Genomic DNA, 16,360 nt, shown 5'->3' with positions numbered 1-16,360 from the left:
AACATGCTATATATGTATATGTATATATAACTGTATTTGACTTTTGCAGCAATTATGTAATGTAGGTGCTCTTATTTTCTTTTGCAGACAAAGGTATTAGCAAAGAAGTTAAAATAATTTGCCTATTAGAATTTACAGCACACAGAAGGCCCATACTAACATTCGTATAATGAATGACTAAATAGCAAATGTCTTACAGCTCACTTGTAAGTATTGAAGTTGATGGGAAATACATTTTGATAGTTTTAAACCATTCTTTCCAAACAAGGTCAGTCTGGGTAAAATGCAACTGTGGCACAATTCTGAATTAAGCATCTCTACCTCATTTACTTTTCTCCCTCCTAAAATCCCTTACAAAACCCAACTCCACCAAATCTAAAATAGACTTTAACTAAAGGGTTTCCAGCTGTGATACAGGGCTTTTACAAAACTCCAGGGATTTGCATGGAATACAAAACTACCTACAATTAAGGAAAATTTAGCAAAATCACTTCCCTAAATCCTTAAAACCGGGAGTTCCATTGTATGTAAAGAGATGGCCTTGGCCCATTCTCAACTATCCCCCGCCCCTCCCCTCCCCTTTTCTCTCTCTACCCCCTCTACTGTAAATCATTTCTTCCACTTGTATTATCTTGTCTTACCCCTCCTTTCCTGGTATATGTAATTTTGTATCAAAAAAAAATAAAAATAAAACTATTGTATCCATTTACACATAAAAATTTTTTAAAATAAATTTATGACTAAAAAAAAAAAAAAAAAGATGGCCTTGGAAAAGAAGGGCATTTGTGTTCAGAAGATTGTCTACCCAACTGAACTAGTCCAATAGCAGTTAGGTGTAGGTTTGATGAAAACCAAAAAATGTGAACCACTTTTATTTACTAAGCCCTACAAAGGTAGTAACTAGCCAATATAGGCATTTTACAAGTTTTCATCTTGATCAGCATATAGCAGACTGGTATTTAAACTCAATCAACATACATATTTGTATTGCATATCACTTTAATTACTTAACAATACTTCACCCAATAGTTTATTATTATAAGCATTCAAATAGAACTGTTTGCTGACACCAAATGAAAATGTTTAAAAATGAAACATTTGAAAAAATAATTATAATTAAATACATTCCATATAATTTATATTTTTATGGGAAAAGGAATTATGGAAAAGTGCAAAATCGGATCCAAAAACATCATCTGTTTCTGCTTAATCACTGAAAATAAGTAAGAAATAGTAAATGTTTTAAAAATATTTTTCTATTGGTGCTTCACTTTTATACTTACAATCATATTTTCCAAGGCATGTTTGGCAAGCCAACAGTTTAGAAATACTGGAACAAATAAATTCCTCAAGGAAGGCCAGAATATCTAACAAAACAAACAAAAACTGACTTTAATCTCAAAGCAGAAAGTTACACCTAGGAGATTAAAAAAGAAATGCAAAACAGAATAAAATTATTAAAGACGGTGCAATGATTTAAAACAAGGTAAATGCCTAATACTCATTATTAAAGAAACTCAAGGAGGAAATATGATCTTTCATTCATTGTCTAAGTCTTTCTTAAGGAAATTATTACAGAAGCAGAAAGAAAATAATAAGCGCTCATTAGATGTCAGATATAACTATGCTAATTCTATTATTAAATCTTTTAGTGTTAGATTTTATAAAAGACTTTGGCTCTCTCTTCCTCTTACCTAAGATGGTAAGCAGCAACCAGGAGAGAAGGCTTAGTCTTTTATAACATTACCACTGACTGTCTTCAGACTGAACTATTGACATTGGAAAACTACATTCAGTAGAAATTATATTTAGTTAGTTATTTAGCTTGTCATTTAATCTAGTTTCAGTTCCTTCTGAAAATAAATCACTCAAATTAAATTATTTGCCAAAATTGATATCTACTTATTTTCAAAATTTTCCAAATAAAATTCAAATAGTGTTAGAAAGTATAATCTCTGTAAGCATTATATCAAATTGAGATTAAAATCTGATTTTCAAACGTGAAAGTTATGGGTTACATATCTGTAGGATTGCACTTGAATAGGTTAATACTGTGGAATAGGGATTGGAGAGACCTTTGATAAAAAAAAAAAAAAAAAACAACTATTATCTGGTTCTTGGCAACCTTCTTATTAAAGAGACAATTGGACTTAGTAAATCCTATAGTTAACTAGTGATAAATATGTTCTCAGTATGAGAAATCTGTAAAAATACAGGTTAATTTATTTCTTTTGTAGGGGTAAGGGTAATGGGGATTAAACTCAGGAGTGCTTCACCACTGAGCCATATCCTCAGACCTTTTGAATGAGTTAGGGTCTCATTAAGTTGCTTAGGTCCTCACTAAGTTGCTGAGACTGGCCTTTAACTTATGAACTTCCTGCCTCAGCCTCCCAAGTCACTGGGATTGCAGGCATGTGCCACCACACCCGGCTTGTTTCTATTTTTTAAATTCCATCACGTAAACAAGAAATGGAGCGAGTAATTTTGAGTCTCTTCAGACAATATTGACATTTGTTCAAATATAAATTTCTAGAATTCCACTTTGCTATTGCGCTAAATTACATTAGATTTCCCTGAATTAACAATTCATTATCCAAATGACTTCTTATTTTTTAGTAGGATGATTTTAACCAAAGTCTGAGTCCAGTTATCTCAGCTACAATATTATATAAAAGTACTTAAAGAATTTGCTTAAATTTAATAATAAAAAAATTATTTTCTAAGATTTTTTGACTTACTGAGATAATGAAGGGAACTGCATTAATTATTTCCAAGATGAAGGGTATTCTTAAAATCTGTTCCCAGATGTTTCCCTTCCAAGAAAGAAATTAATAAAAATGAAAGTCAATTATACTTAATCCTATTAAAAGGAGAAAAAACAGTAGTCAGAATTTCTCTAGTAAAAAAGGTTAGAAAGTTACTGGTCACAATGCAGAGATGTAGCAATAGCTTAGAGATTATGTTTTTACATGTTGTTGTGCTCTCCCAATGTATTCATAGTGATAGACCCAACCTTTCTTAAAATTGGGCATCTCGCCATAAAACCATGAAAAGATAATTTCGGCTTTACTATAAATTACTGCAAATTCTGAACCTACTTGGAATGCCTGCCCGTGCCCTGAACTCACCCAGGTCCGGTTTTCCCTGACCAGATAACAACCCTTCCCTAAACCTTAGTTCTGGCCTTCCCTGGCTGGACAATGACCCTCTCTGAGTCTCTAAGATCTCCATAAATTCTGATGCCGGGGCCAGCAAAAATGTAAACTTGTGTTATGCTCCTCAGAGTGTTGTTATCTGTAACCCCCCCTTTGTGTAACTTTTGGGCTATAAAACTGGGCCACAAAGAAGCCTCAGGGCTGTCTTGTTCCCGCCATTTTGGGAGGGAAAGGCAGCCCAGGTCGAAATAATAAGCTTGCTTTAATTTGATTTTAATTGGAGTCAGTGGTCTTTTCTTGCGTCCTGGTCTAACAATAGGAATTTATGAATATTACACATAACATTTCAATCTAATAGCATATCATGGAAGAAAATTTACTTGTAAAAATAATACAATAATAAAACCTACAGAATCATTTAAAAATTGACTCAGTTTTTTTTTTATTTTAATACTTACATTCACTCACTGTAACATATATTAAGTAGTTTGTAAAACATATGTGCTTCCTAACAATTGTTGGTATTTTGTTTTTACTTTAATCAAACTTAAGGGAAAAACCTTTTCAATCATCTATATTCTAACCTCCCAACCCATGTAGTATGATATTAATCAAAATCAAATATATAATTTGCAGGCCCCATGTGAAATGAATGTACAGGCCCTCTTATTAACAAATTTTTATCAATTTCAAGAAGTGACATCTTTCTACTTCTAGTCATGTAGCCCTGTGCAAATACATGGATGATATGCCCATGAAGCTGACTCTGATTTTCATTTTTTAATTTATCATTGTGTGGATTTATGTTAATTAATTAATTTTAACCTGTTCATAATAAAAATTATACATATTAAAATCACGAGATATTTTGCTGCATGTATACATTGTATAATGTTTGAATTGGGTAAAATTTATCCATCTCCTGAAACATCATTTCTTTCAGGTGATAACTTTCAAAATCCTTTCATCTAGCTTTTGAAATGTACAATATATTAGGGTTCTCTGTAGTTACCCTACTGTACAATAGCACAACAGAACATCTTGCTCCTTTCTAACTGTAACATACTAGCCATTCAAACTTTCCCCATCTTTCCCTCCCCCCAATTTTCCCTATCCTCTAGTAACCAACATTCTACTCTCAATTTCTATGAAACCAACTATTTTAGATTTCATACAAGAGTGAGATCACGAATATGTCTTTCTGGGCCTGGTTTATTTCACTCCTGTTTCATCAATGTTGTCACAAATGGCCAGGATTTCACTTTTGCATGACTAAATAGTTTTGCACTGTGTATATGTGCCAGGTTTTGTCTATCCATTACTCTGCTAATGGCACTTATGTACTTGACATAACTTGGCTATTATGAAGAATGCTACAGTGAATATGGAAATATAGAACTTTCTTTGACATCCTGATTTCATTTTCTGAGGATTACATACACAAGACCAAGGTTGTGTGGTCATGTGGTAGTTCTGTTTCCAGTTTTGTGAAGAACCTTCACACAGTTTTCTAAAATGTCTGTATTTACTCACATTTCCATTAACAATGTGCAAGGGTTCCCAATTCTTCACATCCTCACCAACACTTGTTATTTTATTTCTTTTTTTACATGCATTAATTTTATTTTATTGTTTTCTGTACATTTAATCTTTTTAATGACCCTGATTTTAAGATAATCACTGATACTTTCCTGAATGGGGCTGTCACAGTTTGAAAATGGCTTGAGTATGTCTCCCAAAGGTTCATGTCTTGGAAGCTTGATTCTCAGTGTGGGAAACAGAGGTGGTGGGATCCTTAAGGGTGGGGACCACTGGAAGGAAATTAGGTCATAGGACATCATCTTCCAAAGGGATTGATACAGTTCTTGTGTAACCCCAGTTAGTTCCTGCAGTTTTTATGAAAAAAAAAAAAAAACAGCCCCTGGATATCTCTGGCACAGCCCCTGGATATCTCTGGCTTCCTGCCTCACCATGTGATCTCTTCCCCATGTGGGAAGTGATCTCTTCCCCATGACCCTAAATGGTCATGTCGCCCACTGCGAGGACCTTGTCAGAAACTGAACACATACTAGCACCCAATCTTAGATTTTCAGTCTCTAAAACTCTAAGATAAATAAAGCACCCAGATTTAGATTTCTTGTTATAGAAACAGAAATCAAACTAATATTCTCACTAACAATAAAGAACTCAGAATTTCCTAAAGGAGTTTTCTCTTCTATGAGATCTATGTTTTGGAAAAACAATTAGAAATCTGGCTTCCACATAAATTCCAATTATCTTATAACATTGAATATAAACTTGGGATTATTTTTAAGTTTTTCTTGAAATCCCAATGACTTAAAATAATATAGTGATATAAAACACTTCCACAACCCAAAGCAAGGTTTTAGATCAGCTATGACCTATGTAGTCAGATAGGCTTTGCTGGCATTAGTTCATCACCTTTCTCCAGGGTGTATTAAAAGTGACACATAGGGAACAGGTGGAGGAAAGTCACTTATGAGAACCTCTGTATGAAAATGTTCCAGGTGCTATGGTCTATCACCTCAAGTTAAGTGTAAAGGATCAAGGAGATCACTGAGAGAGTTTGACTTAGACATGAGATTGTATACAGTAATGCCTAAAACATGAAAAATCAGAAGAGCAAAATAAAGAGAACAGTGATGACAGCAAGCCACAGTTCCTCCAATTTTAAAATGAAAGTACCTATTTTATAAAAGCCAGATACATATTCTGAAAAATGAAAACTAAGGTCATTTTTTAAATGCATTACATTCAGACTCTGTGTGGATGAAGGTGAAATGGTACCTCAACAAATGGTGGATCTCAGAATCCAAAGGTCTGTGTCAGAGTTCTGGTGACTAGCCTGAGTCATTAAGCCTCTAGGGAACTTCAACCAAAGGTCCTGGAAGAGCCACAAAACACTCCCCAGAGGAAAAAAAAAAAACAGTACTGATATTCATCATGCAGAGCAACCCAACACCAGCCTACAACTGCCAGACAAGTGACTTCATCCCAGTTACAGATCTCACTTTATTCCTTGCTCCTCCTTTGTCCTTGGAGGCCCATATCAGTAGGCATCAAAAAAAGAGAGGAAATAAAAGAGGACACAGATAGACCCCATGAAGATTCTATGCCCCATAATGATCTAAACTGAGGACATGCTAAAGTCTAATTGCATGAGAATTTTGAATTTTGCATACATTGATCATCTATCTCAGGAGCATGTATGAGAAGGATGATATAGGGATTTGAAAAACTTTCTTAGCAATTGTGACAAATGGAATGAATTTAGTTCGTGGTAAATAAAATATTTTCTATTTCTTTCCTCTGTCTTCTCATTTCCACTTATATTAATCTCCTTTTTCTGATTTTTACAAGGAATCATTAGAAATGTCCAGGTGCTATGGTCCATCACCTCAACTTAAGTGAAAAGGATCAAGGAGATCACTGAGAGAGTTTGACTTAGACATGAGATTGTATACAGTAATGCCTAGAGCAAAATAAAGAGAACAGTGATGACTAAGTGATTTCAGTTCTGATTTATCTTCCATATTAAAGGCAAAGGATTCTTTCTGAAATACCAAATTCCCATTCTTGAGATAATAAAATCCAAATTCCTAATTATATTCTGTGAAGCTTCACAATTTGAGCTCTGGTTACTGATGCGGTCTATGTACAATATTTCTAACCCTTCTCTGAGTTCAACCACATATTCATCCATATTAAGTTTTACACAGTTCCTTGGACAAAGTAGGCCTTTTCATACTTTTATAACATGTTTCTGCCTCTGGTTAGAAAGCTTAACTCCTAAGCCTTCACCTCTAAATCTCCTTGGCAAGTGTTTGAAACATTTTACTGAACTCATTTCCTTATACACTTGGGGCTCAATTACATACTTAAATTGATAAGTGAAACTCCCAAATATTTTATACATCCTCTTCCCCTTCTTTAATATAATTATTTTATTTTATTTTTGATCTTAAGTATTTATATTCCTTTATAATGGTTCCAAATGGAAAACAATTGTTTAAAAACTTCCTGAATATAGTTATGTATAAATTATTAAACTTGTAACCAGATTTCAATGGAAATTTTCTGGAAGAAAGCATGTTGAAGTTTTTATCTGTATACCTACATTACGTATTTTCATGTACGTTTTAATTGCAACTCATAACTACTGATAATCCTATAACTTCCAATATTGTATCTCTAGCTCCAAACACTATTCATTTCTGAGATTATAACTCAGATCAATTGCATAATCCACTGTTTCACATGGATGCCTCAAAAGGATTTTATATCTAAATGCAAAATTTATGCTTTTTTTTCCTGCCTGGTTTCCCAGGCACACACAAACCAAATATCCTTGAGAAGCCCTTAACTGTTCCTTTCACATGCTACCTAGGTATAGTTTACCAAAAAGACGTACTTTTTTGTAAACAGATCTTGAAACTTTCTAATGTTTATTCTCATTTAATTCCCACTCTGACCTATTCAAGCCTCCTAATTAGTATTTGTCCCTTCATTCTTGTCCCATTCCTACTCACATCCTGCATTATTAAGTGGATTATATTTCAAAAGGAGCATTTAACAACCAATACAATACCCTCACTCCACCCAATGACCACTCACTTCAAAACTCTGTAACCAGTAACACACTTCAAGAACAAAAAGACAGAAGTCTTATTACAACCAGAAATGCACTACATCATTCTTGCTGACCTCTTTACCCTTATTTGAAAAGTCATTTCTTCTACACTCTTTTTACTCCTTAAAATATGCCTTCATATACTTCTTTGAATACAATTCTTCAAGAAACTTTTGTTTTGCAGTTAATTCACACACACCTTTTACCTTTCAATTGAGAGTCTTTCAAGTTTTGTGAAACTTGCCTTAACATACTCCATACTCACTGTAAGCAAGATCTACTCTTCACATTAGGCTTCCTTCCTCCCTCCCTCCTGCCCTTTTTCTGTCCTGCCCTCCCTCCCTCCTTTTCTTCCTTCCTTCCTTTTATTGAAGGTTGAACCTAGAAACACTTAACCACTGAGCCACATCCCCAGCCCCTTTTTATTTTTATTTTTTAAATTTATTTTGGGGCAGGGTCTCTCTAAGTTGCTTAGGGTCTTGTTATATTGCTGAGGCCAGCCTCAAACTTACAATCCTCCTACACTTAACCACTGAGGCACATCCCCAGCCCCTTATTTATTTATTTATTTATTTATTTATTTATTTATTTTAATTTTGGGACAGGGTCTCTCTAAGTTGCAGAGGGCCTCATTAAAAGGCTGAGGCCAGCCTCAAATTTATAATCCTCCTCCTGTCTCAGCCTTCAGAGTAATTGGGATTACAGGTCTATGCCAGCCGTCCCAGGTCTACATCAATTTCTTTCACTTCTCTTCTTTCAGTTTGTTTATATACACCAAATACATTACAACACTACAGATTTTTAAATCCACATGGTGAGAGTCAGCACCAGTGTATGTTAGGAATGGTATGCTACATTCCTGGTACAGTGCTTGACAAGACTGAAGCTCTAAAATAAAAACTATTACTACATTATATTAAACATCCTATTACTGATTCACTCTGTGTGTGTGTGCATGTGTGTGTGTGTGTGTACACAGTATAGTTTCTATTATTGTCATTAAGAATGTCAAAAAGAGTCCTAGACTAAATCCTTCGCTTTATCAGAAATAAGCCATTATGGTGTTAGATTTTCACAATCATTGCATTTTAAGAGTGATTATAGAAAAAAAAAACAATCATGGATTTAACAAAAGACTAGGTATAATGAATTTTTGTTTGCAGAGGTTTAGAAACTGTGCTGGGGTTTGTTTTTGTTTCCTTTTCATTTAATGAATATGTGTGTATAAATAGAGTTCTATTTTGAAAGCAGTTGATAAAAGAATTAGAGGGTATTTATGGTGACAGAAGAATAAGAACTTTAGTGCAGGGCAATTACCATAGTTGTTTTGCCAACTAGCTATAAACATAAATGGAAAGATTATTTAAGCACAGACTTGAAGTTCTGTCTGATAGAAAATAAAATTAGTTAATTCCATGGATCTTAATTCATTATCTGCTAATTTCAGCATGTACTTTACATTTCTGCTAATTTCATTCTCAGTCTCCATGAGAGTTTAAACTGTTTTAAGTATCAAAGATTGAGGTATGCTGATGTTAGAACCTCTAATTTCAAGAGTTACCAAGTTCTGGCATAATATTATATTTATTTTAAAATACTAAATATATACTACACACACATATATATACATATAAACAAATATAAGAAAGATATGTTGACTAGCTATTAATATTGATTTCTCATAAATCTAACAAGAAACAATATTAGGAAAAGATGCAATTTTTTCTTATTTTTATGGGTTATTTTAATTTTGTTTTGTTTTGTTATAGGTGGATATAATAGCTTTATTTCATTTTTATGTGGTACTGAAGATCGAAACCAGTGCCTCACACAAGCAAGGCAAGCAGTCTACCACTGAGCCCCAGCCCCAGCCCACCCACGATGCAACTGTTAATGAAAAGCAATATCAATTTTTGTCTTATTTTTCTTAGTAAACTAAGTCAAGGAAACAAATACACTTTAGATTCTGCTATCCAAATTTGCCTTATTTATAGGCCACAGAGTATTACTAATTACTTAATTTATTCCTTCAAAAAAACAGTTAGCCAACACTACACTGAAGAAGTCAAAAGAGTTCATGAATTTGACTAAATTTATGAGATAAAAAAAGGTAATTAACAATAACTTGTCCTTTTACTGTCATATAACTCCTTTTTACCCTGTTTCCTTTGTTACTCTCACTCAACACTACCATCTACCTCCCCTCCATCTAAGCCATTAATGTTGATGAGGGTCAGACTGGAAATATTATACATCATCTAGCCCTGCATGCTAAAGCTTATAATGATCTGCTTTCATTTTATAAATGATAGGAAGTAATTAATTATAAATGCTGCCATCATCTAATTGCAATGGAAAATAATCTTGAATCTCTGTGTGTTTTTTAAATGACTTCTTAAATTATGGCAAGACTTCTGTTAGCAAAACACTGAAAGTTACTTTTATATTACTTTTAAGTTAGAATTTGGAGCAAATACATTCACAAATTAATATCAATATTTTGGCAATGGTATGTTTTGGCAAATATTCTTATACTAGTCAAACTAGAGATATAATTAATGTATCCAAATTACCCATATATTTTTAAATATATTACTTTTTATACTTTACATTCAATACTCATCACACATTTCACATTAAGGAACTTTAACCCAATAAATTCCATTTCCATTGTTCATAATGTTGGCACATATATAAACTTAAATTGAGCCACAAATATACCACTTATACTAACTTTTGAAATAAAAATTATGTCTATGAATCTGCTCTTTTGATAAACATGATAAGTGAATGATTAGAGTGTTTGAAAAGATATATATATATATATATATATTAAACTCAGAAATTCTAATATCTAGGTAAAACTGTGAAAATTTAATGCCCTCATGGATTATTTGATAAAGCAAAGGATTTAGTCCAGAACTTTTAGACACTCCTGGTACTGCACTCAGCCTTTTCAAAGCTATTCCTTAAGTCTGTTCTGTTCCTTTCCTAAACTTCATTTCATATTTTTATCTTTTCTGCACCTTCTTTCTTTAAACAATGCAGATGGTTCCCATCCTTAGAAGTTCTTCCCTGAGTTGTTCTACTACTTTTGGTGAGCTCCTGCCCCAGTTCAGCAATATTTTCCATTTCACAATTTTTACTTTGAATGACATTCCACTAAAACTATTGCCTTTGAGGGGATTAGTCAATAGTCTCCTAATTTCTAAATTCAATAGATTTTTCTCAAGCTTCTTACATTTACCATAGTTCATATAATTTTATATAATTTTTTTATTCTTTAGATATTTCTAACATCTTATTTCTTCTCATAAATATTTAAATCAACCCCTCAATAGTGTGTAAGCACTCATTCCTTTTTTGATACACTTTCTTATTCATCAACCTTACTTTCATAGAAATTGGTATTATTATCTTTAGATGTCAATAAAGAAAAACTAAAAAGAATATAAGTGAGCCAAAGAAAATGGTGAATGACTCTGAAAACTTCTGGCTTGAAAAACAATCTAAAGAATGCATCTTCTAAACTTGTTTTTTAAAGTGGGAAAGAAATTAATGTTTGATAAGAATACTCTGTTGTAGGATGAACGTGAAGTGTTCTCGAAAAGCTCATGTTAATGCAGCAATATTCAGAGGTGAAATGATTATGTGAGCTGTAACCTAATCAGTCCACCCTAGTTTGCATGAACTGACGAGGAGGTGGTAACTGTAGGCACTTGGGGTGTGACTGGATAAATTGAGTCAAGATCAAGGTGGAAGGGTGCTTTTTCCTAACACTGATAGGAGGACCTAAGAAGCTTTCCTTAGCTGGGCTCTTTTCCTATAAGATATTCTCTCACTTAGGCCCTGAGCAATTTAGTCAACCATCTCTGGACCAAGACCTCTGAAACTATGATCCCAAAACACACTATTCGAGTTGTTTAGGTCACAGCAATGAAAAGGTTGACTAAAATATTCCACAAAAATATAACCTTTACTATACTTGTTGATGTAGATAAAGAAATTATCAATGAAAATGAATAATTTAGCTTCCTTGTCTATTGCCCTGTGTCCTTAATTACTCTGTACTTCCTCCAAAACCAAAACAAGACATTCATCTCCATCAACAGAACCTAAACTTCTACCTTGGTAACTATCCGAAGCATGAGATCATGACTACCGTTAATGCTCTCTGAAAATCACTGCCAAACCTAAATAAATAACTCTCTTGAAATTTCCTGGTCCTCATTCTCCATTATTTCCATCTCATGTCTCCTTGATTCATCCGTCAGCATGTCAGATTCATCTTTTTGAATTCAATTTGATTGTTTTATCTAGCTGGGCCCCAACTTGATTATTTTTTCTTTATATAACTCTCAAGTATGTTTACAATATTTCCAGTCATTCAAACTCAGAAAATCTTTGGTAATGGCATTTCAGTATACTTCTTCTCACTTATCAACCAATGAGTTGGTGATTTTTTTTTTTAGCTTCCACCTTCATAATCTTTCATCAGATCTAGCAATTCATTTTGCCTACCAAAAACACAAGGTTGGTTTTTCTTTCAAACTTCAGTATGTCTTAACTGAGCAATCATCACTGTGATGTCTCTGTGACCTCTCTGACCTTCGCTATACAAAACCCCCAAATTCCAACCAAACATAATTATTTGTCATTTCTCCAATTCATGTGTATATTCCTTTAAGCTTTTGTTAGTTCTTCCAATCCCAATTATCCTGTCTTTCCATCTTACCTTACTGAAATCACTAATTCATGCACTCTGCTTGTCAGTCAAGTATTTCCTCTCCTATGAATCCTCATGGTATTTAACTTACATCTCACAGAAAATTCTTCTTATAATCTGCCTTGTACTATAGTTGTCTGTGTAATTTTTCTCTGCCCATCCCTTTTCTAGGTTGCAAACTCATGGAGAAAAGAGCCATGTAAAAGTGTGGAGGTCTGCATGAAAAAAATACACAAACTTCATCAAATACAAGTTAAATAAAATTGTGTTAGCCCAATAAAACCTCACTAGTAATTAAGATAATGTATTAAAATAATTCCTAACAGACACATTTTTAGTCTCTCAGTATCTTTTACACGTTAGGAAAAGAGATTGAGAACAATAAGAAACCAGAGCATTCCATTTGCTTGCCTCACTCTAAGCATTCATATAATGGGTAAGGAAACTCACAGGAATTAGTGAAGTACCTGAAGTCATCAAGCAAAACCTTCCTGTATTAGTATAGCTTTTTACTGCATATTAGAGAGGCTCAAAATAATTAAAGTGGTTTAAGAAGAGCCTGCCTTATCCCCAAGTATGAATTATAACGAGAGGAATACTTGGCAAGTACTAGCAATATGCTTGCTCTACAGCAAAAAATTTCTAATTAAAATAACTTACCTTATAACTCAGATAACCAAGTAGTATTGTTTCAAATAGACTTATTAATGCCACTGATACCTAAAATATAAATTGGAACTTAATGAAAAAATGTAATAAAATATAATTATATTAACTTTATTTAAATAAATGTGCATTATGTACACATGTGTTTGTTCATATAAATATATATAATACATACACATAAGACAGAGGTTGTTATTTATTAGCACTTCAACAAATGTAACCAGGTGGCAGTTTCCTAGCCAGAGTTTGCCATGTAGCCATTACAACTTAGTTTCTTAAATTTCTAATGTCCTAAATAAATATTTTTTATTTATTACTCCAAATGTAAAGGTGGGATTAGAATAGGAAGGCAGGCTAGAGTTTAAATGCTATGTAAAGAATAGGATCTTATGTGTATGTGTATGTTCCTAACACAAAAATCACACACAATTGCCCTTCCATAAAATAAACATCCTTTTCCAGCAAAACCAGCAATAGCACCACCAAAATCATCACTCCCTTTCAGAAAATGGAACAAAAAAATACAAACTTCAAATTGGATACAGTCAATCCTATCATCCACCTCAAATAAAATGAAATGGCAACATCCTCAAAAATTAAACAATATAGACCATATCAGCATTTTAAGAGACTTCCAGATTTGATTTGAATTAATTTCATAACCAATTCTGCTTTGCATCTGGGCTAGACATATTCCTATCTCTATATTCTCTATTGTATGTTCAATTTCTACTGTTTAAATTCCAGAAAAATACTGCAATAAGAAAAAAAATAGAAAAAGGTATATGTTATTCTGTCTTAAATATTCTAGTTACTTTGAAATGGACCAATAGAATCAAATAAATAAACAGAAAATGACTCACCTAACCTATTTGTTTATAGATCTATAAAATTTAAGATAATCTGAATGAGAAAAAGTAGATACCCTAGAGTTTGAAAATTTTCTTCTGTTAAAATGGAAATTTGAAATATAAGTGAATATTAAAATACGAGAACAATAAAAGTAGATGACTCATAGCAGTGTAAATAAAATATGTTTGGAAATAAATCCTATAGCTAGGCTTCATTATAAAAGGAAATTCACGATTTTCTCCAAGTCTTCCAAATTTTCCAGATGTTCATATTCCTATATGATCTCTAGAACACTTTTAGCACTCATTATTCAAAGTGATATCTGCAAATGAGTACAGTTTAAAATATTACTCTTAAATAAATCTATGTAGATAGATCAAAGTATACTTCAAGACAACATATAACTATTCATAAATACATTAATTTATTTTAAAAGCGCATTTTGCTGAAAGATATGAATCTAGGTCAGAGATTAAAAGCATTTTAACTGAACATTTAAATATTTGAAAAGGATTATTTATATATTAATGTGACATTGCAACAAAAGTCAGTATATATTAACATAAAAACAACTTGACTTCAACAAAATATGAAATATCTAGATATAATAAAGATAGATTTCAAAGTTATGATCACAATATATAGCTAAAACAATTGTCACATATAAAGTGTATACACTTCACAATCATGATGTTAAAAGGCAAATCAAACATTTGGTCAAAAGTGTTCTAAAGACTGTTCAAAGCAGTGAGTCTCAGAGACTTTTTATTTCCCTCAATTGTCTTTCCACCTCCAATTCTGTTTCATAGTAGTGGTGCCATTTTTCCAATTAATTTTTACTTCTTAAAATTAACAGGAAATTGGAAGGATTTGTTGAAGGTACACAAAAAATAGAGGAGACAGCACTTAATAAAATGTTTGCTGGTCATGAAATCCAATAGAAAAAAAGAAAACAGAAGAGCTACAAGGAACTCTAGGGAACTCCTCAACAATGCGATTCAGACATGCTGGCTTTCTCAAATTTTCTGTTTGTTTTTTAAGAGCTTCTTTTATGGGCTGGAGACGTGGCTCAGCGGTAGCGCGCTCGCCTGGCATGCGTGCGGCCCGGGTTCGATCCTCAGCACCACATACCAACAAAGATGTTGTGTCCGCCGAGAACTAAAAAATAAATATTAAAAATTCTCTCTCTCTCTCTCTCTCCTCTCTCACTCTCTCTTAAAAGAGCTTCTTTTATGCCAGAGCATACCTTTGTTTTATTAACACAAGTGTCTGCTTGGGAACTAGGCTCTTGGTATTGGCTCTTGGTATTGGTGATATGAGCCATCCATACATTTAACAACTATTTACTGAGATTCTACCATGTTACATTGAGAATATAAGGTAAAAACTAAACATGGTGACAGGACTTGACTAATTTTAAAGGAGTTACAAAGCAGGAATACGTAGGCAGCTTGGGAAAACATGAAGTCTTAACATACTGGTTTACTTTTAGTTTTCTCCACATTCTCAAACACTCTCTGAAGTATAAACCTAACTATCAGGAAATTCTCAGGAGGTAGAATGCAGAGCTCAGGAAAACAGGAAGAAAGAATAAAAATGTTAGTGTACGATGTACATAAAGATGAGGCAGAAAAGCAAACTCACTTTCACTATCAACAGTTTTTCTCCACTAATACGAATAAACCCAGAAATATAGGTATAGAACAAAATTGTACACAACCTGTAAGCCCCATAAAGGTAGACTTCTGTTCACCCAAAAGATATGAGACCTATGGAAAGAATGATAAAGATGTTAGTTTTTTAAACAAGTGAGAAAATTCCATTCACCTTTAAAACTGAATTAATGTTTGAAGTAGCAAAATAAATATATTAACCTAAAAATAATGTTAACTTACAAATTAAAAAGAAGAAAAACTTATTGTTTCAGCTTTTTCATTTCTATTCCAGAAAAAAAGCCTCGTTAATTTCTTTTTGTTAATATTAATAATAAATGGAAATAAAATGAACCGTTAGTTTAAAAATGATAGGGCAGAGAGAAAAAGTTTCAAACCCTTTTCTACTGGATTCTCCATTGAGAAGTCAATTAAAGATATTCCATAAATCCTAAGACTCTGTTATTCTTAAACATGTTAATATCTGGATAAAATAAAATCAAATAATGAAAATAATCAGAATGAAGTAAGTACTCCAGAATATATAGCAGATATATATACATATATAGCATAGTAATGCTGCTATAAAATATTGGGTTTCTATAAAATATTTAACATATCATAAAAATATCTTCGACTGGAGTTAACATAGAATATT

General features: G+C 32.8%; 1 protein-coding gene across 3 annotated transcripts in view; it reads right to left on the bottom strand.

Annotated features, from left to right (window-relative positions):
* Positions 1–16,360, bottom strand: part of Kcnt2 (potassium sodium-activated channel subfamily T member 2) — a 375,357-nt gene that overhangs the window by 238,983 nt on the left and 120,014 nt on the right. For all 3 annotated transcript variants that reach the window (XM_026409552.2, XM_026409554.2, XM_026409555.2), the window contains exons 4-7: positions 15,771–15,819; positions 13,193–13,252; positions 2,739–2,813; positions 1,284–1,367 (exon numbers count right to left, since the gene is read on the bottom strand). In XM_026409552.2, the coding sequence (XP_026265337.1) occupies positions 1,284–1,367; positions 2,739–2,813; positions 13,193–13,252; positions 15,771–15,819 (268 nt within the window). The remainder of the gene's footprint in view (positions 1–1,283; positions 1,368–2,738; positions 2,814–13,192; positions 13,253–15,770; positions 15,820–16,360) is intronic.

This window comes from Urocitellus parryii, chromosome 9, assembly GCF_045843805.1.
Source record: "Urocitellus parryii isolate mUroPar1 chromosome 9, mUroPar1.hap1, whole genome shotgun sequence".
Lineage (NCBI taxonomy): Eukaryota > Metazoa > Chordata > Mammalia > Rodentia > Sciuridae > Urocitellus > Urocitellus parryii.
Note: the sequence above shows the minus strand (reverse complement) of the source record. Positions and strands in the feature narration are given on the sequence as shown.